The sequence below is a fragment of the Gambusia affinis genome, linkage group LG15 (genome assembly GCF_019740435.1).
Source record: "Gambusia affinis linkage group LG15, SWU_Gaff_1.0, whole genome shotgun sequence".
In the NCBI taxonomy this organism is placed as follows: Eukaryota; Metazoa; Chordata; class Actinopteri; order Cyprinodontiformes; family Poeciliidae; genus Gambusia; species Gambusia affinis.
In genome coordinates, this window is record NC_057882.1 from 20,395,988 (window position 1) to 20,421,878 (window position 25,891).

At 36.2% G+C, this 25,891-nt stretch overlaps 2 protein-coding genes across 11 annotated transcripts in view; one reads left to right on the forward strand and one right to left on the reverse strand.

Moving 5' to 3' along the window:
* synj1 (synaptojanin 1) overlaps positions 1-11,218 on the reverse strand; it is a 31,202-nt gene extending 19,984 nt beyond the window's left edge. For 7 of the 9 annotated variants that reach the window (XM_044139968.1, XM_044139969.1, XM_044139972.1 and 4 more), the window contains exons 1-9: positions 11,138-11,218; positions 9,041-9,200; positions 8,757-8,843; positions 8,208-8,475; positions 7,826-8,051; positions 7,239-7,322; positions 3,633-3,694; positions 1,360-1,456; positions 721-896 (exon numbers count right to left, since the gene is read on the reverse strand). In XM_044139968.1, the coding sequence (XP_043995903.1) occupies positions 721-896; positions 1,360-1,456; positions 3,633-3,694; positions 7,239-7,322; positions 7,826-8,051; positions 8,208-8,475; positions 8,757-8,843; positions 9,041-9,164 (1,124 nt within the window). In that variant the 5' untranslated portion in view covers positions 9,165-9,200; positions 11,138-11,218. The remainder of the gene's footprint in view (positions 1-720; positions 897-1,359; positions 1,457-3,632; positions 3,695-7,238; positions 7,323-7,825; positions 8,052-8,207; positions 8,476-8,756; positions 8,844-9,040; positions 9,201-11,137) is intronic. The other 2 variants (XM_044139973.1, XM_044139974.1) reach the window with 1 other exon arrangement.
* A 289-nt stretch (positions 11,219-11,507) lies between these two features.
* Positions 11,508-24,087, forward strand: slc46a3 (solute carrier family 46 member 3). Of its 2 annotated transcripts, XM_044139978.1 has the most exons (7): positions 11,508-11,616; positions 12,744-12,963; positions 14,681-15,563; positions 16,836-16,919; positions 17,142-17,298; positions 19,693-19,856; positions 19,954-24,087. In XM_044139978.1, exons 2-6 carry the CDS (start codon positions 12,769-12,771, stop codon positions 19,838-19,840), a joined length of 1,467 nt encoding a protein of 488 aa, XP_043995913.1. In that variant the 5' UTR covers positions 11,508-11,616; positions 12,744-12,768; the 3' UTR covers positions 19,841-19,856; positions 19,954-24,087. The 2 variants fall into 2 exon arrangements, with proteins under 2 accessions (XP_043995913.1, XP_043995912.1); XM_044139977.1 differs by having other exon boundaries at positions 19,693-24,087.
* Positions 24,088-25,891: the final 1,804 nt, after the last annotated feature.

The following is a 25,891-nucleotide window of genomic DNA, read 5'->3' on the forward strand; positions in this document are numbered from 1 at the left end:
TTGAACATTGTCTTTGTACTACAACTAGGTGTACAAGGATATTCCTAGTACTTCTGGAAAGCTCTGGAAAATGTGTTTTTGACAGTTTACTGAAGGCCCATTGAGATTATTTATTACTTAGATAACAAATGCTTCAGCTGCTGGATAACACAGCAATGACATCCACAAATGTCATTGTTGACATCTGTCATTGTTAGATGTCATTAGGTGAGTCCATGGGTTCAGAGGTGCCCGCTAATGGATGGTCTGCAAAAAACTGGGTAGAGTCAAGTAACAGTGTTGCCGAAGAAGGATTAATTAGTAAATAGTATGTTCCAACAAGATGACAACTATGTCTATTAAATATTAGTTGTAACAATTTGAGTCAAATTATTCAAAATAATAAAAGGTTAAGGATGACTGGGCAAAGAGACATGAGGAGATATTATATCAAAAAAGGGTGGACATAATCTTAAAGAGCAGATGTGACAGGTAAAGCTAAGTTGTGCAACCTTTAAGAAAACCTGATCACATAGTTTCAAAAGAAGGGTTTGTAAACTCAGAGCTCCAAAGAGGGAAATCTAATTTTTTTTAGGTGCAACAGAGACAACTAACAAGATGGGGAATGTGTGTGCATGTCAATTGCTGTTGTAAAAATACCTGTTATACAGGTACTTCAACTGCAAGAAACAGATCAGGAAGAGATATACAAATCTGTACAATAAGGAAGAACTTTCTTACCTTTCAATGCCTTTTTCCCCAGAGTAGTAGAAGAATCCACACTCGTCTATGAATTTACTCAGCTGTGGTTTCAGAACACTGCTGAGTTTATCAGTCCTGCCACCACGCACATTTTGATGATAGTCAAAGTTAACCATTCTCACTGCTGTGGCATGTTCTGAAGCCTTCAGGTGACTCTGAGGGAGAGAAAATGGAAGAGAAGATATTTATTAATATTTAAATAGAATCCAAAGATGTACAATGTGCAGTTGTGTGGCCTGTAAACATACAGCAGCTTCCATTCATTATGCAAACTATGTTCTTTTGATCCACAGGAAAGCTTGTACAGCCGTGTGTTTTATAAAAAGCTCATTTCAAGGTTGTGATACAGTTACATTTACTTCTTATTTTGAAAATGTTTTTAAACTTTTACATTTCCCTTTGCTAACTGACTGGGCAAAAACCGAGCAGGAAGTGACACATTATGTTTTGAGCAAAATCCTCCGCTTTGCAGAAGCAGGAACAATTCAATATTTTGCAAGCTTACACAAAGCAATGTGCAGTAATAAGGTCTCTTACGACATATCTTTAACTGTTTCACTGAAATCCTGTGTTGTTGTCTGCATAAGATAGAAATCATTTAGTACAGTGAAATCTCACCTGAAATGCTTTGCTGAGCATATGTTCCCCTTCTTTGCTTCCAAGCAAGTTGATGATCACCTGCTTTCCATACAACCTCCGCAATGCAGTGAAGTGTCTGCAAAACAGATTCAGGCATATAGTGCATTTATCAAGTACAAGTAGTTACAAGTTTGATAGCACTTGTAACTGTAGCAAGGTTTTAGGTTAGTTTGAACATGACACAACAACAAAACATTGAATGAATAATACCAGTAAATATAATTACATTTAAAACTACAAACAGTAAAACTACTACTACCAGATCAAGACATTAACACTTTTCAGTATGTGATTTGCTAGTCAATGAAGCAGCTATATTCTGCATCACTGAGGTATTAAAATGGCAGAGTGACCCAAAATGATGCAATAAACAAATTAAAAGGAGCAGGAAGAAAAATGGTTGACAAATGCTTCCCAAAAACATAAGATTGGAAGTTACCCATATTTCTCATTACCTAATCTGTAATTAATGGCAGTATGTATACACTAGCCTTGTAGAATCAAATAAGTTCTGGAAAAACACAGCAAAAATAAAAGCATATAATAAAAATAAATAAATTTGAAATAGGCTACTATGAGAACTGCAAGAAAGGGACAAATTGTGTACAAAAAGCAGGGGAGGTTTTATTTAACGTTTGTTTTTAATAAATTTCTATCAACCTGATAGCAATAGTGGAAGTCCATCCAACAGAGACCAAAATAAAATGATCAACAGTTGTCTTCCTAACTTTTTAACTAAAGGCTGTCGTGAATTGAATGGACATAGGAACAGCTACAAAATTGGCTGCTGTGGACCGATAAGGAGGGTTCCAGTACTATTTGGGTGTGGTACAGATTTTAAACCAGGAAGACATGGTTCACACCCCAGTCACAAAACAACTGAAGTATAAGTAATAACTGTATTTATCACCATCATATCTCTAAAGTATACTGGAAAGGACAAGAATACCTGGTCATTTAAAGTCAGAAAAGGAGTCTTTTCTTATGTAGAGATAATATTTAAAGCAAAAAGTTCTTTAATTTGGATAAAATCTTTGAAGGTATTATAGATTCAAATACAACATTGACAAATAATAATATAAATAGGGTAAAACTGATGAGAACTTAAGAGGAGCTGCAGCTGTCTTTAGAGATTCTGCATGTTTCAGCTGGCTATATTTACAAATGTTTAGAAAATTTTTAAAATAACATTTCCTTTTAAATTTAAAGACTTACATAAAAACACAAAAACTTCAGTAATTTAATTATAAGTTACGGTACTTAGAATAAACTTTTTTTTTTTTTAAATGTATTTTGGTCATTTCTGGCTCTGTTATGAGAATTATTCGTGTTAGCAAGTTTCTTAACTTTGCCTTTAATGAAGCAACATAATATGTACCTGAACTGTTATTGATATAAAGTTACAGCCAACTACTTAAATCTGTTCCTCAAGACAAATATAGTTAATGTCACACTCTTCTAAAGGAGCTAGTAATGGTAAGGTAGCAAAAAAATGTTTTTATTTCAATTCACTTAGCTACAATAAACCCACAGATTTCTTTGTGAGAAAGGCTGAACATTAAGCAATAGGCTCCTGCTCTGTATCTATTGTAGCATTATAATTTCTAGGCCTGACGTTCAACACACATTGCATGATAGTCATCAGCCCTTGTCTCAAAACAAAAAAAATCTAATTGTATGAAAAAAGAATACATTTATAAAAGTACGGTAATGGGAGTACCAATTTAAGAAACAACTAAAGGATATTTAAATAAAATGTGACGGAAAAACCTGCAGGGTTTCTGCAAAGACGTGCAGGAACTACGTCTTTGACATATCCAGGTGAAAAAATGTTTATTAGCTAACAGACATTTTTTAACCCCTTTTTGATATAGTAGAAAATGAGGGGTACGTGGAAACAACTGAGCTGTCCAAGTTAAGAAAAAAAGTGCAACGATTAATGCCAAAAATTCTGACAGAGTAGCATATATAGGGACAAATATTAGACTGAATCAAAAGCATCTCCCATGATGTTTGACGATGTTCATGTTACATCAAAAATACTGTATATTTGGTAGGACATTGTTGATGAAGAGCTATTAATGTGTCACTGATGTTCCCAGTAACAATATTAGTGTTTCAGTCTTAATCCTATCCTGTTTTCAAGCCTTTGCTATTCTTAACCAGGAGACAAAGAGATTTTCAGAAGGTTACCAATCAGCTGGAATCTAGTACAGCAGAAGAGAAGAAGATCCACAGAACCTTTTAATTACCTTTCAAAAGCTGGTGCATTTGCCTCAAATCCCCTTGAGAGTTTGACACGATGGGACCCCACCTGCAAAGACACAACCCACAGTGTCCTACTTTGGTAAAGTAAAAATTAATAATAATAATAATAAAAAAAAGATAGAGTACATATTGTGTGGATGCCCAGAAAACCTGAGAAAGTGAAACAGAGATTTGTGCACTTGAAATAGACAGATGAGGCCTTGATTCATTTTAAAACGGAGAGAGAATGGAGTGGGACAAGAGCAACACAGTGACAGAATGGAAGAAATTTGTTCACGCAGACAAAGACACTGAGCAACAGAGGAGTCTCGTCATCTCTCCAACACCTTTCTTCCCCAGATTTCAACTCTGTTGTTCCACCAATAAATCTAATACAAGCTTTGGCACAGAATCAGGGAAGTAAACTTGGATACGCATGACTACTCCCACTCAGGCTTAGTGAGAAATGAATATATCTAACACTCTGGCCGCAACAAGGACTCTGTTCCTCATTGTCACGTTGATGTTCCCTTTTAAAAATATTTGCCAACAGAAAAGCATTTTCTACTTTTACTTGACTTCTGTTTGTGAACAGCTTGTAGGGTGATGGCTAGAGAGAGTTTTTACTGTTTGCTCTGTTTAATGATTTCCTTGCATAGATCAGTTTTTGACAGGGCATGCATAAACTATACTCGGGACAAACTGTACCGCGGCCATTGCGACGTCTTTTCTTTCTGCTCAGTCATGCAGGTCCAACCTCTGCATTTTTAATAACTTCTTGAGATGACATCTGAAACTACTCAGGTTGCAGTGGAACAACTTAGACTAACACACAGTCAGTGTGTGCCAGAACATTGTAGTAGACTGGTCAAGAACAATAAAATCAACATTTTCAAGTATTAAATCTATACATGATCTAAAAACATTTTGGTATCCAAATAAAAAAAGATTCTCTGATTTTTTTTTATAGTCAAAGGACATATGCATATTTCACAGTACAAGTCATTTCGCTTCAGAAAATAGACACAGGTGCAGCTCAGTAAATTACAAAACAATTGAAAATTTTCATTTCATAGTATGTAGAATTATTGCAAATAGGATGACGATTGAGGATCTTAAAAAATGAATATTCCATAAAAAGTATTTTCAAAATCTGGAAATGTTCTGTTATGGCCAACACAATCATGGGAAAGACTTTACCGTTACCCACAGACAGGTACCCTCTACATAGATGTCAAACTGCAAAATGTTAACACCCTTTAACTGTCATGAGGACAACAGAGTCCTTATGAACCCATTGACTTACCAGTAAGTGTTTTGGGGGTGACAGTTAAGGGGTTTTAAAGATGTCGGCTGTTCACAAAGTGCAGCGTCCATCCATATTAGTAGAATGTTAAGTGGAAGGAAAAATGTTGTAGAAAAAGGGATACCTGCAGCATTTTTTTGTTTTGCCCAGAAAAATAAAAAAAGAACATGAATACTTCTAAACTGTGGCTGATTGACCAGCAAAACTGACCTAAACCAAACCCGAATAAAGAATCTGTGATGTATTGTAAGGCATGAGATCTAACACTGCAGATGAACTAAAGGTCATAATTAAAGGCTTTCTTAACAAATTAGCAGCACCACAAGCTGATTGTTTAACGCTATGTGGCATTGATGCAATAATCCAAGCAAGAGGAGGCTTTCACTAAGCCACCATTGCTAGGTTAAAATTCAAGTTTCATAATATATAAGCCAGGACCATCCAAAACTGAAATAAATGCTCAGATATACTTTTTGACACTGTTCTAATTTACTCAGATGCACCTGTAAATAGCTCTTTTCAAAAATGGAAAATAAAACAATCAATGACTTTCAATTTCTACCACTGAGTAGCTCTCTCAGCAGGTGTTCTTTGTATTGCACTTGTGCTAATTATTTAAAGGCTCATTTGCATTTTTTTTTTTATTATTCTAGGGGTAAACATATTTGGAGAAAAACTTTTCTTTTAAATGCAACTAACATAACACATCCTGCTCAGGAAGTATTTGATAATATGGAGAGGAGAGCCTACAAGCCACAACTGGTAGAAGTGGAATGAGAGCTAAAAAGGTGCGTCAAAGCAGGAGAACTACACTTGTGTCTGAAAACAACCCCAAGCCCACTAATCTGTGTTTTGAGAAAACTAAAGACCTACTGGCCTGAATAGATGGCTAATATGCTCTTGGCGTCATGTAGGCCTTTAGGAGATTACTGTTGTTAGAGGTTAACATGTATCCAGCTGCTTTGGGAATATTAGAGTAAATCAAACAAAGTGGTTAGGGGATGTTTTCAGATCAGGCTCTCTCACCTGACCCAAGAAGTCTGGGAGCTGAGGAAAACAGAAAAAAAGCCCTTTACCAACCACTATTACTATCATTACCCTCCCCCACATCCTATCTAAATTACCAGTCTGTGCAATGTCAGAACAGGAGCAGGCAAACTCAAGCGATGTTGTCAGCTGACAGCACACAATGGGAAAATCAGATATAATCAAAATGGCTTTTCCTGGACAGGTGCAGGGCAGACTAAAATTTTTGAATTTAACTTCTCATTTTGTTTTACACTCATGAAGTCTGGCAATGCACAGAGAATTAACTTATCTGCAGTAATAAAGCAGCAGCAACAGCAGCAGAGCTCCCATCTCCCACCCACCACCCCAAAAAGTTAAATAAATAGAGATGGGAGGAAAAAAAAGAAAAAAAAAAAAGAGGAAAAGGTTATACCAGGTGGGGGTTTTCATCCAGTCCATTAGGGTGTCGATTCTCATTGAGGTGCAACAAAACACCCTTAATGGACTTTTTCTGAATAAAGCGACAAAAAGGGGTTAAACCGGTATAAAAAATCTACTGTGAAAACAAGATGAGTTTTACTTTTCTTTTATGTTGTAATAACAGACTGGTGCTTGTCATTTTGCTCCCTTTACCATAAAATTAAGCTTTAGTTTTGGTTGCTTCATGACAGATGTCATTAGGTATGAACTTAAGCTTTGAGTCCATTTTTACCTATCAGAGATATTGTTTCAACTTTAACAGCCCATAATTTAAAGTTCTCTTATTCTATAATTACTCAATTATAAGGAAATGTTTTGTTTTATGGGTTCATTAAATAATCTCAACCCATAGAGACTCACTCAGTTATATTGCATTGATCTGGGTGTTATAATGTGTCAAATATCTTAAGAGTGAAGAGGCCCAAACTGGGGTCAGAAGAAATTAGATGCAATAGAAAAGCTTTTTTAAAAATGAACAAAGTTAAATTACATAACGTTATCTCTTCAAAATGCATTAAAATTCTCAATTACAAAGGATGACAAAAGGGTATGCAATTATTTAAGTTAATGGCTATGATTAGATAACATATAAAGTGGAAGAAGACAGATATGAAGTTGCAAAGAGGAGGTAAGAAGAGGCCAACTAACCAATCAACATACAAAACATACACTGCCACAGTAAACAATCCTACCCGAGTCCTACCTATGACTTAAGCATCTAAAAAAATGGAGAAAACTTCAACTATCAAAAATGTTTTATAATTTTAATAAATGTCTTACATGATATTACTATTTAAGCATTTGATATCATCAGTACCTGGATTCCTGGCTGTTCCCAGAAAAGAGGAATGGACCCTCGGATCTGGATGAATGATGAGACTTTATCATCTAGGAAGATAACCTTTGAAGGAAAGAAAAAGAGAGAAATCCTTAGACTTTTTATGAATAAATGTAATTACATGATTAAAACCACTTAGAAAACAATATACATTTTAAGAATCTTTTGAAACCAGAATGAATAGCAGCATAACTATGTTGCTTATAGATAAGTCAATCTATAAGCTGACTTATTTATTTATTTATAAAAAAAGAATACCTTAATTTAATGTTATCAATAATATTTATTGACTGACTTAGTAAGAGCTGTGGGCAAAAACTGCATTACTAGGGGCTTCATCCAGTCCATCCAAAGTTTTAAATTTCAAAAACCATACAGCAGAGCTTGCAAAAAAAAAAAAAAAAGGAAAAAAGAGAAAACGCTCTTTAACATTAGCTAAAGGGTACAAAGGGAAAACTGCTGACAACAACAGATTTAAATCATAGTGAAATTGTTAAATGTTTTACCTTCCATCTATGTGATAACTTAAGAAAAGAAGAAACTTGTCAACTGAAGCCGTGACTAACCTGTTCAGTCTCCACAAAGTTGGCCACCTGTCCGTCATCGTTTGTTCCTCGCACATTAAATCTCGTGCCGGCTCGCTCCGAGCTGAGGCGAGAGAAGATGCAAGCCTTGGCCTGTTTGTGGCCGGCATAGATGGTCCTGATCTCTACACCGCCACACATCAGCCTCAGCAGCCAGTCATCACAGTTTACTCCATAGTGTTTAAGGTGCAAGTGCAGAGACTGGTTCCTGTTTGGTTATAAAGAGGGAAGATGTCTAATTAAAAAAAAGCAAAAACGGATCACAATCTTTGAAAAAAACAAACAAACAAACAAACAAACAAAACAAATGCACGCCTAAAGGCTATTCTATAAACTTCAAACAGAGAAATGTTCACATCTCTACCAAAAGAAGCGGTTGTCTGTAGTATCTTCCAGGATCCTGCGATGCGCATTGAGACTTAGATCCATGCTGATTCCAGTGGCAGACCAGGCAAAGTAGAAGTGTCCTGAGTTTAGGACCTTGCGCACCTCTGAAATCCGGTCCTCATCACCTGGATCGTTCTTCAGCGATATAAAGTCTGTCTGCGTGACCCTGAAGACCTCTGACTCCTGCACCTTCCCCACAGAGCTGCATCCTGTCACAACCACGAGACTGTGAAGCATGGAGTCCCCTGCAAAATTGAGGGATCAAAAGTGCAAGAAATGGTTAACTGAACTTTGATGCCATTACTGCTGAACAGGAATTTAGCAGCCAGTCTAATCTCAGCCATCAAGAAGACTGATCTTTAATCTTTCACGCTGCTAGTTCCTTGTTGTGATAACAACAGCCTTCAAGGTCATATGAAGGACGGAAGAAAGCAGCTTATGACTAAGGAGCAACCATGCCACGAACCAAAGAAGCATCATGGCTGCCTGGAACCATTTAGGGAATAATCATTTTCTGTTTTCCTACCCAGGTTTAGCCGGAGAACACCAAGGATTCCATATGCATCAAAGATCTTGGTATAAGTACTTTTAATGGCATCCTTTTCCGCCGCCGCTAAAAGAAACAAAATGGGTGAGAAGAAAACATTATTAAAGCCTGTTCAAATATATCCTTTGTAGTTGAAAGTGTTTCCAAAGCCAGATGTTCTAGGATGAATCGCTTGAGCCATACTTCCATTGAAATGCCATTGCTTGAAAGTGCAGTCTAAAGATGGTGTCAATCATATCTTAATCAAAAAACAGATGGCTTACACAAAACGGCAACAGCTCCTGATTCAAACATGAGGCATTCTTCCCTCGCCCTCGTTTCCACTATGACACTGTAAGGTGGTGGATCCAGCTTGTGGTAAATACGGTATCCTTTGCTGAAGGCCATAGCTGATCCAAGATGAAAAAAATTCTATCTTATTACCTGGAAATAAAGGGAAGAAATAAGAATCAGAGATCATGAGACATAGAAATACATTTACTTAAAGATTTTTGTTGAATAACTTGAACTGCATAATCTTTATTTAGGTTAAAACAGAAAATACTTAAATAAAAAAAAACAACATTATTTATACATCTAAGCATATGTACCTAAACTTTCTTCAATTTTTTTTTTACTAATTTCGAAAAGTTCATCATGATGTTAATTAATTTACTTACAAACTGAAGAGGATGGGAAGCTCTTACTTTTGATGCATTTAATCAAAAGAAAAAACCTCTGTCTTTTAGTGGTTGATCTCAATTCAGTTAAATGGTGCATCTCTAAATACATAAATATACCCACTGCCATACCTATCTAGCACCAAGCTGGACACACTTTGAGGTTCAAAACTGCCTTAATTCAGCAAAGTGTCAGAGACACATGGAGATTTTGGGTCATATTGGCATGATAGCAACGCAAAATGCAGCAGATGTTTCAGCTGCACATCTGTGATGCAATTCTTCCATTACAATGTTTCCTAAAATTGATCCACTGGATCGAGATCTGGCATCTGTGAAAGATTGTCATGTTCAGAGAACCAGCTGATTTAAGCTTGTGATTTAAGCTGTGTGTCAGGGTCTGTTATTCTGCAGGAAACAGCCATCAGAAGGTAGATGGACTACCATCATAAAGGAACAGACAAGGTCAGGAACAACACTGAGAAAGTAATGCAGATATGTATGATCAAATGCTGGAGTTCAATTTTTACATTTATGAAAATTGGTGGATTTGTTCCAGGTTGTGCCAATCACTGCTCAGCTGGACCGTGGCACTGTGATCCAAAGCTAAAGGACATCAGATAGCCATTTGAAACCGATAAGACCATAATGCTGCCTGCACAACATAAAGTTGGAGATTTGAATAATATCTTAGCAACTCCAATCTTATCACTTTTTTACTCTGATTCTGAATAGGAAAATAAATCTTTTAAAGACTGAGACAATGAAGGCCACTGCACATGGATGAGCAGAACAGTAGTCTTCCATCTCAAGAGGATGGCAAGCCTGAACAGAAGAAAACCAAAACACAACAAATGCTTTACATAATACTATTATCTTGCTTATCCATTGTACCAAAGACAGCAAGTAGAAAGTTATGAGTAAATTTACATTTTAACACCAATTTCTAGTTGTTTATAGCTTGCTACAGAAAGGATCGATAATCCCACCATTGGTCTCTTAAAATCTAAGGCTACCGTATAGACAATAAAACAGTAACAGTTTATTGTATTTCGAAACGTTTCCCTTAAACTCCATATAAGGGAAACTTGCCAAACAATTACAGGAACAAGAAGGAAAGTTAGGCTGCAAAGTCATCCGTATTGGCGGCGATCAGTGAGGACACTGGCCGACAGAGATGACAAACTAATATTTATTTTTAACAGACTCGCTGCAGGGTAACAGTAATAGAGGGAGGCGGTGAAAGTTAAAGGCCGGGGAAGTGGCAGATCATCTTCCCCGTCTGATAGTCACGACTTCAAAACGCAGCAGCAGCATACGAAGCAACCGCTAACCTACCAGCTAGCACACAATGCTACATTTTTATGCAATGTAAAACCATCAAACGAAGCAGGAGAATACTCGTATGTGAAGAAAGTATTTGTTATCCTTCACACGCCTAACGCTAGCTGGCAATGTTAGCCAACTTAGCCAGATAAAATCACAGAGACGGCTATGATTCGCTAGGTTTCATTATTTTGATGGTGGCACTACCTGCGCGTCCTGGGATGATTAACTACTAGCTACTATAGCATTTCTTATCTTGTCCCGCTCATGTAAAACACACACGCTTGCATACATTCTTAAATGTAGGTTTTATGTAGTAACTATCTGGCTTAATTTAAAATATACAGAATAAATGTACTAAGTAGCCCGTCTTACCGTCTCCCCACCGGGTCGCTGCACCGCTGTCACAACAAAATCCTTCCCGGTGTGTTGGCGGAGTGGTACATTCGGACGTAAAGTAAAGCACACCCTGCCTCACGTTACCGTAATACTGCTAAAACCATATATGACGGAAGTGCCTTTATTGCAACAAAATGTGAAGTACTTGCCTTTAAAACCCAGTAAACGTTAATGATAACAACTGTACACGCACAGATATAAACTATAATTAATACGTAGAAAGAAACAGGAAATATGAACTCGTCCGCATTTAAACATAATAGACAGTTACTCGCATCCAATTAGAGAAGGTTTGCAGTTTTTTCTAGCAATCAGATTTGACCATAGGCGGGACAGCCGGCTTTCATAACCCTGCGCGCTGGCGTATATAACAAGAGCTCCAGCCTATTCGTAAACACATTAGTTTTGGAAGTGAATATCGAGTAATAACATGACTGAATTGGCTGTTTAAGAAGGTAGGTATTGATACTACACTGTTTGTGCAAAATGTTCTGATTAATATAAATACTATACAATAAGGCTTTGCCATGTCTCCTAAAAGTGTGTTATCGAATTAGCCCATTTCACCTTCAGCATCTGCTAATGTTAAACTATCTTATGGTTGTTAAATTATGTGTTATCTTCCTAACTGACAAACAATGTTAGATCATAATATGTCCCTTAGATGATAGCATAACGATAGTAATGCGCGCAGACAAAAGTAAATATTATGTTATATACATGTATAAGCTGTGTGAATTTGTTTTGTTGATTCGCAGTTTTAAAGCAGCAAATTGCGGTTTTTCTGTTACCCAGTGCATTAGTGAGAAAATTAGTTTGCTATTTGATGACTAACTATGGATCAGTGTTATGTTTTAAAGCTATAGCCAGACTTTTATGTAGAATCAATCAAGCTCTCTGCAGTTTTTCACCTACAGAAGACATGAGGGTAAATTTTTAGATGTGTTTTACTTTTTAGTTGATATGTAATTGAGATAAAATCTACAAAAACAAGTTGTCCGTGTTTTTGGTGACATCACAAAGTGCACAAAGTTCTTATGCACTTTGCATAGGATGCTTTATGAAAAGCGTAAAGCTTGTTAAATTTAGTAAATTAATTGTGTTTTTTTAATGGAATTATGGAACCCATACATTTCAGGGAAATTTGGAAACATTCAACGAAAGCAAAGAAAAAGACCCACAGTCACAACTTCTTTCTTAAACTAACAATGGACATTCCGTTCTAATCAAAACCTGAAAGGAGTAAGAAAAGAAATCGCCACCTGTAGCCAGAAAGCGAAGAGCTAAACATATTTGAAAACACCTATAAAATGAAGAAATTCTGATTTTTGCATCACCTCCATATGGAAAAAGAAAATCAGTTCTAAATCATGTAATTTCAATTTCATATGCCTCTTATGATGTCATTGACGCAAATACACTTAAAGATTAAATTCTGCTGGTTAGTTTGCATGCTGTCTTTTTATTGAATATGAATATTCTTCTGAAAACAAATGAATAATACTTTTAAAGACCAGTCTCAGCTCCTGGTTTATGTGTATGCATCTCTAAATATCTAATGTTCTTATCCTGCATTTTTCAGAAACTTTATTTTATTCCTCCTCATTATGAAGCGCCTTTACCTGGTGGAGCCGGTGGTGGCTCTGTATGCTTTTAGCAGTTTTCTCATCTACCCGCTGGTCCAGCAGTATGTGTACAGGAGGCTCTGGCAGCAGCTGACCAACACTCCCTATCCCATCTCAGACAATACCTCCAGATGTGCTCCAAGGAACAGCAGCAGCAACCAGACTGACTTCCATAAGGTTCGTTCATAATGGAAGGTTGCAACCTGGTGTCATTTCAAATAATCTTATTTGGAATAAACCTTAGTTCATTTTCTCATTATCCAAACAAAGCTGAGAATAATGGGTTTTTTCCACAGGAAGGAGAGGATATGTTTATTGATTATCTAATATTTAACTTTTGATAATGTGCTGTTATTTTATGTAAATAAATATCAGTCCCAAATATAATTCCCTCTACCTCTGTACGGATGTCTTTTAACATGTTCATGAAAACTATATATTGTGAATAATCAGTATTATTCTGTAATTCTAGCTGGTTGTTATGTTTATTAGTCCATAAAAACTGGTCAACACTTAATGACCAATAGATATGAGCTTTGCTGAAGGGTTTTCATCCCTGGAACATTTTCACAATTCACACAGAGTTTTTGCCAGGTTTTAAAAAAAAATGATTATTATTCATTTATTTTTTTTATAGATGAAAATCCGATAATGTGGTGAGCATTCGTATACCACTTTTAATTTCACACCCCACAATTAACTAGTTTGAGAAGTTGCATAATTTATAATTATGTTGAAGTTCATAGTTTTAATATTTCAAAGTTAAAGGGGTATTTTGTTGTTGCACCTGAGCAACATTGTTTATTCCTTACAGTAGTATATTTGTTGTGAAATACTTTAAAATGCTAATTTGGTGAATACACTTAATTGATATTCAAAGCAGACATGTGACTCAAGCTTAACCTTTTGAACTTGACTTCAACACCCTGAACTAACAACATAATCTCAAATCATTTCTGATCCAATAACAGCTTGAGGTGTTCAATGTACCAAAACAATTAGAATTTAAGCAGATTAAAAAAAGCATGCATTCATGGACCAGTATTGTCATGCTATCGGAATATTTAAAAATAAAAGCAGGAAGTGAAACACACTCACACAAGAATAATCTGTTTTTGTCTGAAAGTACAGCTGTCACCATGCCACCAGCATAGCAGTAGAGCTTTGTTCCTCTTGCTTTTTCTTGAGAAAAACCTCACTTGTTCTCATAATCTCTGTCATCCTTATAACTGGTTTTAGAGGCATTAGACAACAGTTTTGAAAGATTTCAAACCCTCTAACATTTTTGTGTTATACTGCCATTTGGTTTAAAACTCAAATTAAAGTGTCAGAGGCAGCAGTTTTTTTCCCCTAGTTCTTTGGAGCATAGATTAAAGATCATTGCTTCACTTGTTTCTGGAAATTGCCAGATATCTGGCTGAAAAAAGACCCTCGTATACAAAAAAGCCAAATTGATCTGTTTAGAAATGTCTGGTTGTCGAAAACATTGACTGTAGTGGTTTAAAACTAAAAGAGCCCTTCTCGTTGCTCTTTTTAGGTGTTAAAAACTACAGTTTTAAAAAGCAGCATGCAGCATGTCTACTATAAAGCTGACTGTAGACTTGCTACAAGAGCAGATAGACCCACTAATTATTTGTAAATATTGCTGTGAACCTGTGTCAATCAATCAATCAATCATAAAATTTTTGGAGTACTTTTAAGATAGGGTAAAGGAAACAAGTTCTTTACTTAAAATAAAACAACAACAAGCAACAGCAAAATTGTTGTTTTGAAGGACCAAGGAAAAGCAGCTGGGATAATTGGGGTAATGAGGCGACACTAGAACATTCGGTGTATGCATCTAAGCAGTAATTGATTTTATTCTAACCTAAATTTCCTGTGTCTACTTTTCCAGGAGGTGCAGAAGCAGGCGTCTCTTTTCTCCCTTTACTCGGAGCTCCTCTCCACAATCCCATCTTTGATCGTGACTCTTGTGCTGGTGGCCTATAGCGACCGGGGCGGACGCAAGACCACCATCATTATGCCTCTGATCGGCATGCTGATATATACCAGCACCTTCCTGACTGTGTCCTTCTTTGAGCTCAACATCTACCTTCTCATCGGCTCTTCCTTCCTTAGCTCTCTGTTTGGGGGTATTGGCACTTTCCTGGGAGGCTGTTTTGCCTACATAGCGGACTTGTGCCAAGACGACCGGCAGAAGACGCTGCGAATGGCTGGAGTGGATATGATGATTGGACTGTTGTCTGGAGTGGCTGCGATATCTACAGGTTACTTCCTGAGAGCTGCAGGCTTTAACTGGCCTTTCTTAACTTCAGCCCTGTGCCAGTGTTTGATCCTAGTCTATGCAGTTTTTATCCTGGAGGAGACTGTAAGAAAGACTCCCGCTGATGGCAGTGATATAGACGGGTCTCCCCAGCGGCCTGGGTTGAGACAGTTGATCTTTGGGCTCTGCCAGATCTTTGCAAGAGCAAGCTACAAGTGTAAAGTAGTCTTAGCCCTCCTGATGATCATCTTCACCAGCTTCATCTTCACCTACATTGGAGGCATCTCCTTGGTGACACTGTACGAGCTAAACGAGCCACTGTGCTGGACTGAGATTCTGATTGGCTATGGCTCAGCAATGTCCACCACGGTGTTCCTCACCAGTTTCTTGGGAGTGTCGGCATTCACATACTGTGGAGTCCCGCAGATGCTGATTGTTGCATTGGGGATCCTGTCTGTGCTGTCAGGATTGATCATGGTGGCGTTTGCAAAGACCACAGTTCTGATGTTTTTAGGTGAGTTAAAGCTGCCGAGTCATAATTAAAGTTATTAATCTCTGCTAAATCATTACTTGAACTAGACAAAAATGTGACCCCAAGAATTTGAATATTAATAAAAAAAAAATTGTGTAATTTATTTCAATAAGTCGAACATTACGGAAGAGGATCAGGGACACCGAAAAAAAAAAGAATTCTGAGATTAAAGACAGAATTCTGAGTTTAAAGTCGGAATATAAATTATTTCCATTATTGGTTTGAATAATCATAATCTAATACTCTAAAAAACTGAATTCATTATCTGAAAGCCTTAATCCTTGAAATTGACAGATGTAAACACTTGAAATATATTGTGCATTTTTGTCTGAGGAATGTAGATAGTATATGAATTACATTTTTCAATTAAGCTGCAGAAATAAACTTTTTGATAATGTTTAAACTTATTAAGATGTACATGGAATTTAATTTTTGTCTTTTAGACATATAAAAGAAATTAATTCTTATAACCATATCTTACTGCATTGATCATATAATAGTGCAATATAATATTTTTGATCTATCTATCTATCTATCTATCTATCTATCTATCTATCTATCTATCTATCTATCTATCTATCTATCTATCTATCTATCTATCTATCTATCTATCTATCTATCTATCTATATATATATATATATATATATATATATATATATATATATATATATATATATATATATATGTGTGTGTGTGTATATATATATTCTGTTCACTGTATGAACGCCGAGAGCAAACACAGTAATCATACTTGTCACATTTCAGGCCTTGTAATTTATGTTTTCTGTTTCATTTTATGACATATTTATCTAAAATAGCTTTTAAATTACTGAACAAGATAAAAACAGCACTTAAAAAATAAAGATTCTTACCAAAAATACTACAGACTATTCTCTCTGGTTACAGATTGACAGTAAGTTTATTGGCCTGTAAGGTGTTCAGAATCTACTGAGTTTGCAGGATCTTTTATTAGAAGACTGAATTGTAAGCTTTATTGTTTTTTGTAAGCTTTATTGTTATTGCTTTATTTGTAATTATGACATCTTATCTCTGCTTTGCTTATTTTCTTATCTCTCCTTTGTTTGCTTTAGATGTAGTACTGCCAGGGGTTTATTATGAAAGACATGAACGCTGAAACTCAATATAGCTCTGAAACCTTAATTTCCGTCACTGATTATGTGTGTTTGCAGTAGCACAAAAGCTTTCATAAAATTTCTTATTTAATTTTCTTGTTTGTTTTCTTTTTATTGCAGCAAGGATCCCCATGCTGCTGTCCATAATGCCTTTCCCTGTTCTCCGCTCGGTAATGTCAAAGATCGTCTCCAAGTCTGAGCAAGGCAAGTGTGCTTTTGGATACACACCATGGATGCATGTCTGTGTTTAAAGAGTCATAGTCCACTGGTGTGTGTCCTGTCCTTAACATTTCAACATACACTTGGAAAACGAAGCACTTAAAGTTTCTGTTCATCCTAGAAGTGAAAGGACTCGAAAAAACATAACATTTTGACTTTAGTTGTCTCTGTTATACTTCACTGAATCCCTTTTTTTTGTTTTGTCAGGAGCCCTTTTTGCTTATCTTTCCTTTCTGGAGAGTTTATTTAACAACGTTGGATCTGCAGTCTTCAATAGTATCTATGCTGCCACGGTGGGGTGGTATCCTGGTTTTGCCTTCCTCTTAGCTGCGGGACTCTGTGCCATTCCTTTATCTGCGGTTGTGTAAGTTAATTTTCCTAGTTTTTACACCACAACAGTAAACTGTCATATCAGCCTTTTGTTTGACTCTTACATGTAGCAGCTGTTTATTTCCTAAATGAAAAGAAATTCATGAAATAGACACAAATAAAATCAAATCAAACAGTAAAATAAATCTAGAAAGAAGAGCAAAATTTTTATTTGACAAGTTTATACTAACACAATGCTATACAAAATTGTTCCTAACTCTTTGAGGACATGGTTTAAAGTATTAAGAAACAGTTGCTGATGAAAAGGCATCACCACATTATGATGTCACCACTCCAATATTTCACCACAGGGATAGTACAAGCTTGGTAATGTGGAGCATTAGTTTTTGTTCACACATACAGATTTTTATGCAGGCCAAAAAGTTACTTTTTGGTGTAATGTGTTCCACATATATTGTGTGTCCCCTACACATAGGGCTCTTTGTGGCTCTTTTCTTGCAACGGCTCCCCACCTTCCTATAAAATGTTTTTATTAGAGACACATCCTGGGGAAAGAAGTTGTCTCTTCGCTGGCTGATTTGTTCAAACACAGACTGGTATTCTTTTTAGAAGAAAAGCTATACTCAAAGATGCATCCAACAACAATATTAAAATGCATGAGCTCAGCAATGTTGGCTAAGAGTTGTTGCTCCAACTTGGTCAAAAGGCCATCCATTTGAATTTCTCTCTTAGACTGCAACCCACTTCCTCTATTATTATTATTATTATTATTATTATTATTATTATTATTATTATTATTATTATTATTATTATTATTATTATTATTATTATTATTATTATTATTATTATTATTATTATTATTATTATTATTATTATTATTATTATTATTATTATTATTATTATTATTATTATTATTATTATTATTATAGTCACAGTTCTGATTATAGACACTCTCAGTTAGTGAATCCTTCCTCAGACTGTTTGAGTCTGAGGAAGGAACCAAATATCTGTAGAAAAGAGAAATGTTCAGAATCAAAAAGTAGGAAGGCACAGTTTCTTATTTCAAGCATAACTTTCTAACCATTGTCCTAAGAATTAATAACCATATCAGACAACTTGCGTAGCTTTCTAAGATGTGAAATCACTTTTAAACCTAGAAGATGTTGATTTGCATATTATACTACAGCTCAGGTTGGAGAAGTTGAGAGGAAAAATATTACTAGGGCATTTAACAAATCTTTCAATTCAAAGTGGCAAAAAGAAAGTAATTCTTCAAAGAAATCCATAAAATGTTCCCTTTAAGGTTTACTACAAGTCATGTGGGGAAACACCAAAAATGTGAAAAAAGGAGGAAATGAGACCAAAATTAAGCCTTTATGCAGAATACTGTAATTGGAGGATTAATATTGCACATTACCTTGATCCTTCCATCCCATGTGAAACATGTCTGAGCCAGCATCATGCTGTGGGGATCCTGTTATTCAGCAGATCCAGGGAAGCTGGTCAGAGTTGATGGGTAGAGATACATATTGGACAATCACAGAAACATCCAGTCAAAGACTACATGAGACTGACTGAAAAATTGTCTCCTTCCAGCACCATGCTTTGATCAAAGCATAGTCATGTGTTGAAATAGTCCAATTAAAGTTCAGACCAAAATCTAATTGAAAATTTTTAGCAATACTTGGAAATATGTTTGCAGGTTCTCTACATCCAGTCAGATAGACCTTCAGGTATTTTTTATTGAGGAATAGGTAAAAATGTTTTTCTCTGGATGTAAGAAAGGTTGCAGTTTGAATCGCAGTAAACGGTTCTTCTGATTCAAGTAGCCTAAATGTATACGTACACCACAGTTTACAGATTTTTATTAGTAAAAAAGAATTGGGAAATGCTGTGTCATCTTTCTTCCACTTCACAACCACTCACTTTTTTCTGTTTGTCTATCAGACAGAATTCAAGGGGTATAAAATACTTTTCAAAGGGTTATAGGCTGTGCCATGAACACTGAAGCTCTCTGTCCTGTTGAACTAACAAATATTTTGCTGACAGTAGTTAAACTGAGAAGACAAAGTGATACTGCTTAGTCAATGTAGGAGCAGTAGCGTGAAACATAACCCCCCTTACTGCCTACATGTCTATCACATGCTGTGCTGCTTTCTTTGCACAGTGATCAGTTTTAAATTAACAAAGCCCTACCCAGATATTCTGTTGTTGCTTGCTAACTACAAGTGCACACAGATTGTGAACTCTTTAATGAAATTGAAAATCATTTTAGCTTAAAAATTAACTTATTGACATGTGTCTGTAAACTCCCAAAACACGATTAATGGAAATGCATGACAGAAGAGATAAGGTTGGGTCCTTTTTCAGCTGGAATTGATAACGTCTATTTCCTGTCCACATGTGTTCCCATTTCTGAACAATTTAGTGCAGTGGCTTTTATCGGAGTGGATGTTACCACTGAACCCATAAAGTCAGAAGATGGAACCACTGAGGAGGACGGCCAGGCTGAGAAGGAGAACGACACCAGTCCTCTTCTAAGCTCTTCTGATAACACCTCAGCTGGACATTGTTAACGTATTTACCTTTTAAGTATGTCAGTAACTTTAGTTTTCTGGGTTGATACACCAGGAAAGTTTCATTTTTTGTTGTTAAATAAGTTTTGATGCAGTGCTTCTTCTTTTTGCAGGAACGTTGTTGCTCAGCATCAGTTTTATTTTTCATGGTAAATCCCACTGAATTAGAAATGTCATCTAATGACAAAAATATATTTAAGAAGGAGAAAGTGAGCATTTTCAGGGGAATTATGTGTGCTGCATCATTTGAGATGTATGAAGGTTTTTAAAACTTTTAATTAATTCATATATAGTGTAATTAATTGTTTAATAATTCCACCTTTTATTTTACACCTTTTAACTGTTAGCTGTTTTTTTGGACACTTTTCACCAAAGTTCTAAAGCCGCCTAATTTTCATACAGTTTGAAGGAACTGAATTGATCACATTCGTTGACTTTTTACAAATACCGATTTTTTCAGACTATAAGCTGCTACTTTTTTCCCCACGCTTTTTGAACCATGCGGCTTATAGCCAGGTGCAGCTTTTCTGTGGATTTTTCTTCAACCACCACGGGGAGCTTCAGCAGGAAGTGAATGAATAGAAGTCAAAATTGAAAATCAAAGAAGAAAGCGTTGATTTTCATTTAGAACAAGCACATTCTAGCAGAAGGCACGACGGAGAAATGTTTTCAAACTCATACCCCCTCATCATGGAAACCACACGAAGAAGTTTATATGATGCTGCTTTTAAGTTGAAGGCTATTGATCTGGTAGTACCGGTCGATTACAGCTGCACGTAAGCTCAGCCTGAATGAATCCATGGTTTGGCGTTGGAGACGCAGGGCTGCGTCCTTAATAGCAGATTAATTAAGGAAAACCGAGAGCGGTGGAGATACCAGCAGCATATAGCCCTGTGAGGGTTATATATGTACATTTCCAGTTTTTAAAAAACAACTTTTGAGGGTATAGCCCAGAAAATACAGCACTCAGGACACAAAAAATATTCTTGCCAAAAATCTTCCCTGTTAACTAATGTCAAAATGCTTTGTTGCAGAATGTATTAATTTGACAGTCTTGGGTTAAAATGGTATTATTCATTGTTTTATTTAAACCAGTAAAGGGCCAGGCAGTTTGACTAATTTTTGCTGTTTTTTAAATTCATATTGTGTAAATGGACTGGACTTGTGTAGCACTTTATGTAGTCAGGTCCAGTGGACTCCAAAGTGGAGTCCACTTCAGGGCAGGTGAAGTGCCTTGCCCAAGGATAAAGTGAGCAATAGAGTGGGGTTCCAACCTTTATCCCTGACCCACTGTCACCCTATGTGAAACATGTAAAAGTATGTTTCTTTTCAAAAATATTTGCGCAATTTTTTTACTTGATGTGTTACTTTGTCTTTTTGTTGTTTTCTTATGTGTAAAATTATGAAAAATATAAAAGTAAGTAATATTTAAAAAATGACACTAGGGAAGACAGAATTAAAAGGGAAACAAACCCTGGAATTTTTAACATGTATTTATGTTGATAAATTAGTATGTATTGGGAAGTGAAAAATTTAATGAGGCAGAGAATGCATTTTATGTTTTTCTAAAGACAACTTGGTCTTTAGGTGAGCACTTTACATCTTAATTAGCAGTGAGAAAGAACACCGCTAATTCAGATCCACTAACTGGCAATAGGAACTAGCAATTTTTTTCCCCCTGGTAGACAGTGACTGGAAATGGAAAACTGTTACTAGGGAGCTAAAATGTAGGTCAGTTCAGAAATAAATACTCCTGGTGTAGAAGTTAAAACCTATATTAGTACTGTGTGCTTTGTAATCTTTTCAACATGGAATAAAATCTGTAGAAATAAGGTTTAGCTTACAGAGACAAATCCAGGTTCACAAGAAGAAGAGAATCAATGCCACAGGACTACCCTTCGAGTTCAAATATTACCAAAAGGTAGACATTCTAATGCCGCTTTTTGTGGATCAAAGTTTCATTGATAAAATTAAATTTTTTGTATCAAAATACACTTTATATTACTTAAGATGTCTTAATAAAATGAGCATATGAAAAATTTGTTTACTGTATCTCTTTAAAAATGTCCAGAAGAACCAATCAGAGCTAAACTATTTTTGTGTTTGTCAATTTTTCTCTTTTTGGCAGAATCTCAGCTGTTGCCAGACACATTTGAAGTTGAGTCTGTTTAAAACAGCTTTAAAGAAGGTTTTCTGACAAGATTTCCTGAAAGCTTACAAGATACTGACAATAAGCAACTTTCTTGAAAGTTTACAAAAAAGTTGCTTGAAAGAAAAACATTTAAAAAAATGCTACACCCAACACTGTGCGTATGAGATTATAAAACTACTGTTTAGGCCTTGTGCCCTCCTATGCAACTTTGCATTTTAAAAATTTTATGTGATATTGCAATTAAAACCTAATTTCAATAAAACTTCTCTATATTGGAAATACAAATAACATTTTCTTCACTATTATTTTAATTTTAAAATCATAAAATTTCCACACCCATCAATGAACTTTAGAATTCCTCTTTTTGTGTAAAACTTTCAGGCATTTAATTAAACTTTTTATGTAGACCTTTGCTCGTCTTGTTCTTTTTATTCTCATTCAGTTAGCTTTTTCTGGGTGAGTTTTTATATGAGCCACTAGGTGTCAGTCTTTGTCCACCCATATAGCAATACTAACTCAGTTGGTGAAAGTGCTTCTCATTTGAAAAATCCCTTTGTCACATGTTATCATGGCCTTCAACGTCTGTGAGGCTTTTCTTCCATGACAAAACGTAAGTATTAAAGTATGTGTGTTGTATGGATGATAAATGAGCAAAATAAATGTTGTACTCAAGCCATAAGGCTGTATAGCTACTTGTTTTCTGCTTGGGTTGGTTATTGTGGGAACCACAAAAGATGAATGATGTGGCCTGAATGCAATACAACTCCTTCACATTAGTCAGCACTGGAGATGCCACATAAAATCAGATTTTAGCCACACATGATGCATCACAGGAATAATACTTAGTTTGGCTTTTAATTTGACCTGTTAACAGTTTTTAATGTAGTTGTGTGTAAGAATAACAAGCCACATCTAACTACTTAGATTTGTTAAAAGGTGGGACAGCTAGATCAATCTGAAAAAATGTGCCACAAAGGGGGAAAAAAATCTGCCAGCGCTGTGAATATTGTAAAAGTGAAACATCCCCCTGAAATTGAGTGCAATTTCCTGTTGGATCTTCTGGCTCTAGCTTCAGTCATGGAAAGCTTAATGACATCTTATTGTAATGTGGAGTTATTTGATTTTCATTCTCAGGTTTTGAGGTTTGAGTCCAGATTGTGATTAGAAGGTAACACAGAGTTTGAATGAAGTTCACCACTTGAGGTTAACAACGGGACCTTCTGAGGCACCGAACATATGGTCTCGACTTGAATCAGAGATAGAGGTGTGGTGAGTGGTGATGATCGTTTTCATGGGTTTTCCCAGGGATAGGGATCTCTGGCGAACACAGTCAGGGTGGCTTGTGTCAGTGTGGCGTGCAAAGGGGTCGATGGGGATTAAAGAGAGAGTTGACGGAATATGGTTTTAAGAGGAGGATGGGGGAATGAGGGTCTCATTGGTTTTTGGTTTCCAAACACAGCTGAATCAGCACTGCAATCATCTGCACCACATCACCATTGGCCCTTTCTGTGATGTTGATCCAGAGAATGGCTAACAGACCCCTCTCTTTATCTCGATTCTCTACATGGGAAGATAATTCGTAATAATATTGCACCAAATTTAAGTGACTGGTGTGACTGAAGTGAAGTTTTGAATGGAATAGCTTTTATATGAATAGAGGTGTTGTTATGCCAGGAAGCTGCTCCAAATTAACTTAATGCCATCATCAGATGGCATTAAGTTAATTTTTCCAGGATTTCTAGGGATTTTCAATCTCTTTCAACTGAGATTGAAAATCCAAAGTCTATTCTATTAAACGATCTCCCTCCATTAACTATATTGAGGATTAAATGTGGGACTGGAGAATCTAAAAAGAATGAAAATGAAAACAGGCACATAAACTGTGTAGCTAGTAAAATTAAAAGGCTCAACATGAGGTTTGAATCAGGTGGAAACAATGCCACAAGTGCAGCTTTGTGCCACATAGACAGTCCCAGAATAGAGTGAAGGCAAGGGACAATAAACCAGTAGTTGGAGGGCAGCCATTTCCTCTGTCTCTCCCTCCATTTTTGTTTTGTTAACAGATAATGCTACCTTGTCATGCTGATCGGCCTGGTGTCTACTGTAATAATAATAAACTAATTTCCCTGATCAACCTTTATTCCCTGTGTGTTTTTGTGTCTGTTTGAATGGTTTAGTTTTAAAACCAACGCAAGTTTTTTTTAACTTGATCAATGTCAAGTTTTCTGAGTTAAACAGCCCTCACATTTTTTGCGTTTGGTTTTTATCTTTCCCATAAGTTGCACTGCACGGCTTTTTGTCTTCTCTGATTTATCGATTTATATTATTGAGATAATCCTATTTGCCTACCCCTTTCCTCTCCCATCTGGATCTCATGGCTTCATGTGGTTGCCACTCCTTCTGCAGATGTCTTTCCCCAGTCTGTTTCTTTATTCCCCCTTATAGCTATCTACTTCACATGCTCCTCATTGTCTTTCCTCGTCTCCACTAGAGAAGGATCGACTGTCTTCTTCGAACATTTCAAGTATAGATCTTCAACCTCCAATACTGACGCACAAACTGCAGATCCTCATTGTCTCTTTTCACTTTTCAATTACCTGTCATCTCAGCAAAAATATTTCAAAATCCAACAGTTTAGCTAAAGGGATGGAATGAAGCACGTTTTAATGTCTCAAAATTTCTCATCTAAAAAATATTTGTATCTGCAAGAACTGCTTTATGAACCTTTACTATTGTCATGTTTCTATAAGACAGTTATTTACTCACAATCCAAGGATTATTTACAGGGGAAACAGAGATTATTGGCAGCAACATTTCCCTCCTTTATCCATTGTCTACAGCTCCAAAAGTCATTAAGTGAAAGATGGGGTTAAACCAGGACAGATTGTCAATTCATGCAGGACAAACACATTCATTTCATTTATAAGGGTAATTTTCTGAGAGACTAATTATCCTAAAGGTCATGTTTTTGGACTGTAAGAAAACTTATGCACGCACAGGGTGAAAAGCCCCTGGCTGATATTCAAGCTTCAATTGTTGCTGTGAGGAAACAGTGCTAACAATTGTGCTGTGGTGCAGCATTGATTGATTTTTTTAATTTATTCATATTGAAAGACTTTTTTGTCATTTATAGTGCTCTTTTGGAATCTGTGTTACATACTTCTAACCATGCCCTTAAATGATTGTCCCTCTTAAGACTTACATGTTTAGATCCAATACTATACTGTATGTGAATCTGCTCTTTTTGGTAAGAGAAGACAATGTATGCCAGCAGTCATATTCTTGTATTGCTGACAAGATGTTAGTTATATTCTGTTTACAGAACCTCAACTTAAAATTTCACAGCGATACAAAAAAAAAATCTGCATCTATAGTAACAGTTTCAAGCATTTTATATTGTCTTGAATATGTTTTATACAAACAATTTGCCAGCATTATTGTTTATCAGCCAAAACAAATGCATTTGTTTTCAAAAGAACAGTTGGTGCTACCTCAAAGAAAGCAATTTATATTGATTATCATCTTAGCAATGGTTAGAGGAGGCACTCTGAAGGGGGTGGTTCACAATGCTGAGACTACAGTGTCTGAAAGCTATGAATGTCATTTGTTCACAGTGGCACTCCTGTCTTTAGCAATGTCTCCTGCTGCTGAGCCCAAGCCTTTTAAGACAGGCAACCCCCCACATGTGTGGAACCGTGGCAGATAAAAGGTCACTGTGCCAATCAATACACTGCCTGGTTCTGCTTCAGCACACTGGATTAATCAACCTGCTGCTCCTGACGGGGAGATATCAGAGCCTGATGATCACAGAAGAATGGAAAGGAGAGGAGTGTGATACATGAAGATTATTTGTGCAGGATTTCAGCCATGACATTTCCCTGTTATTATCACCATGTATA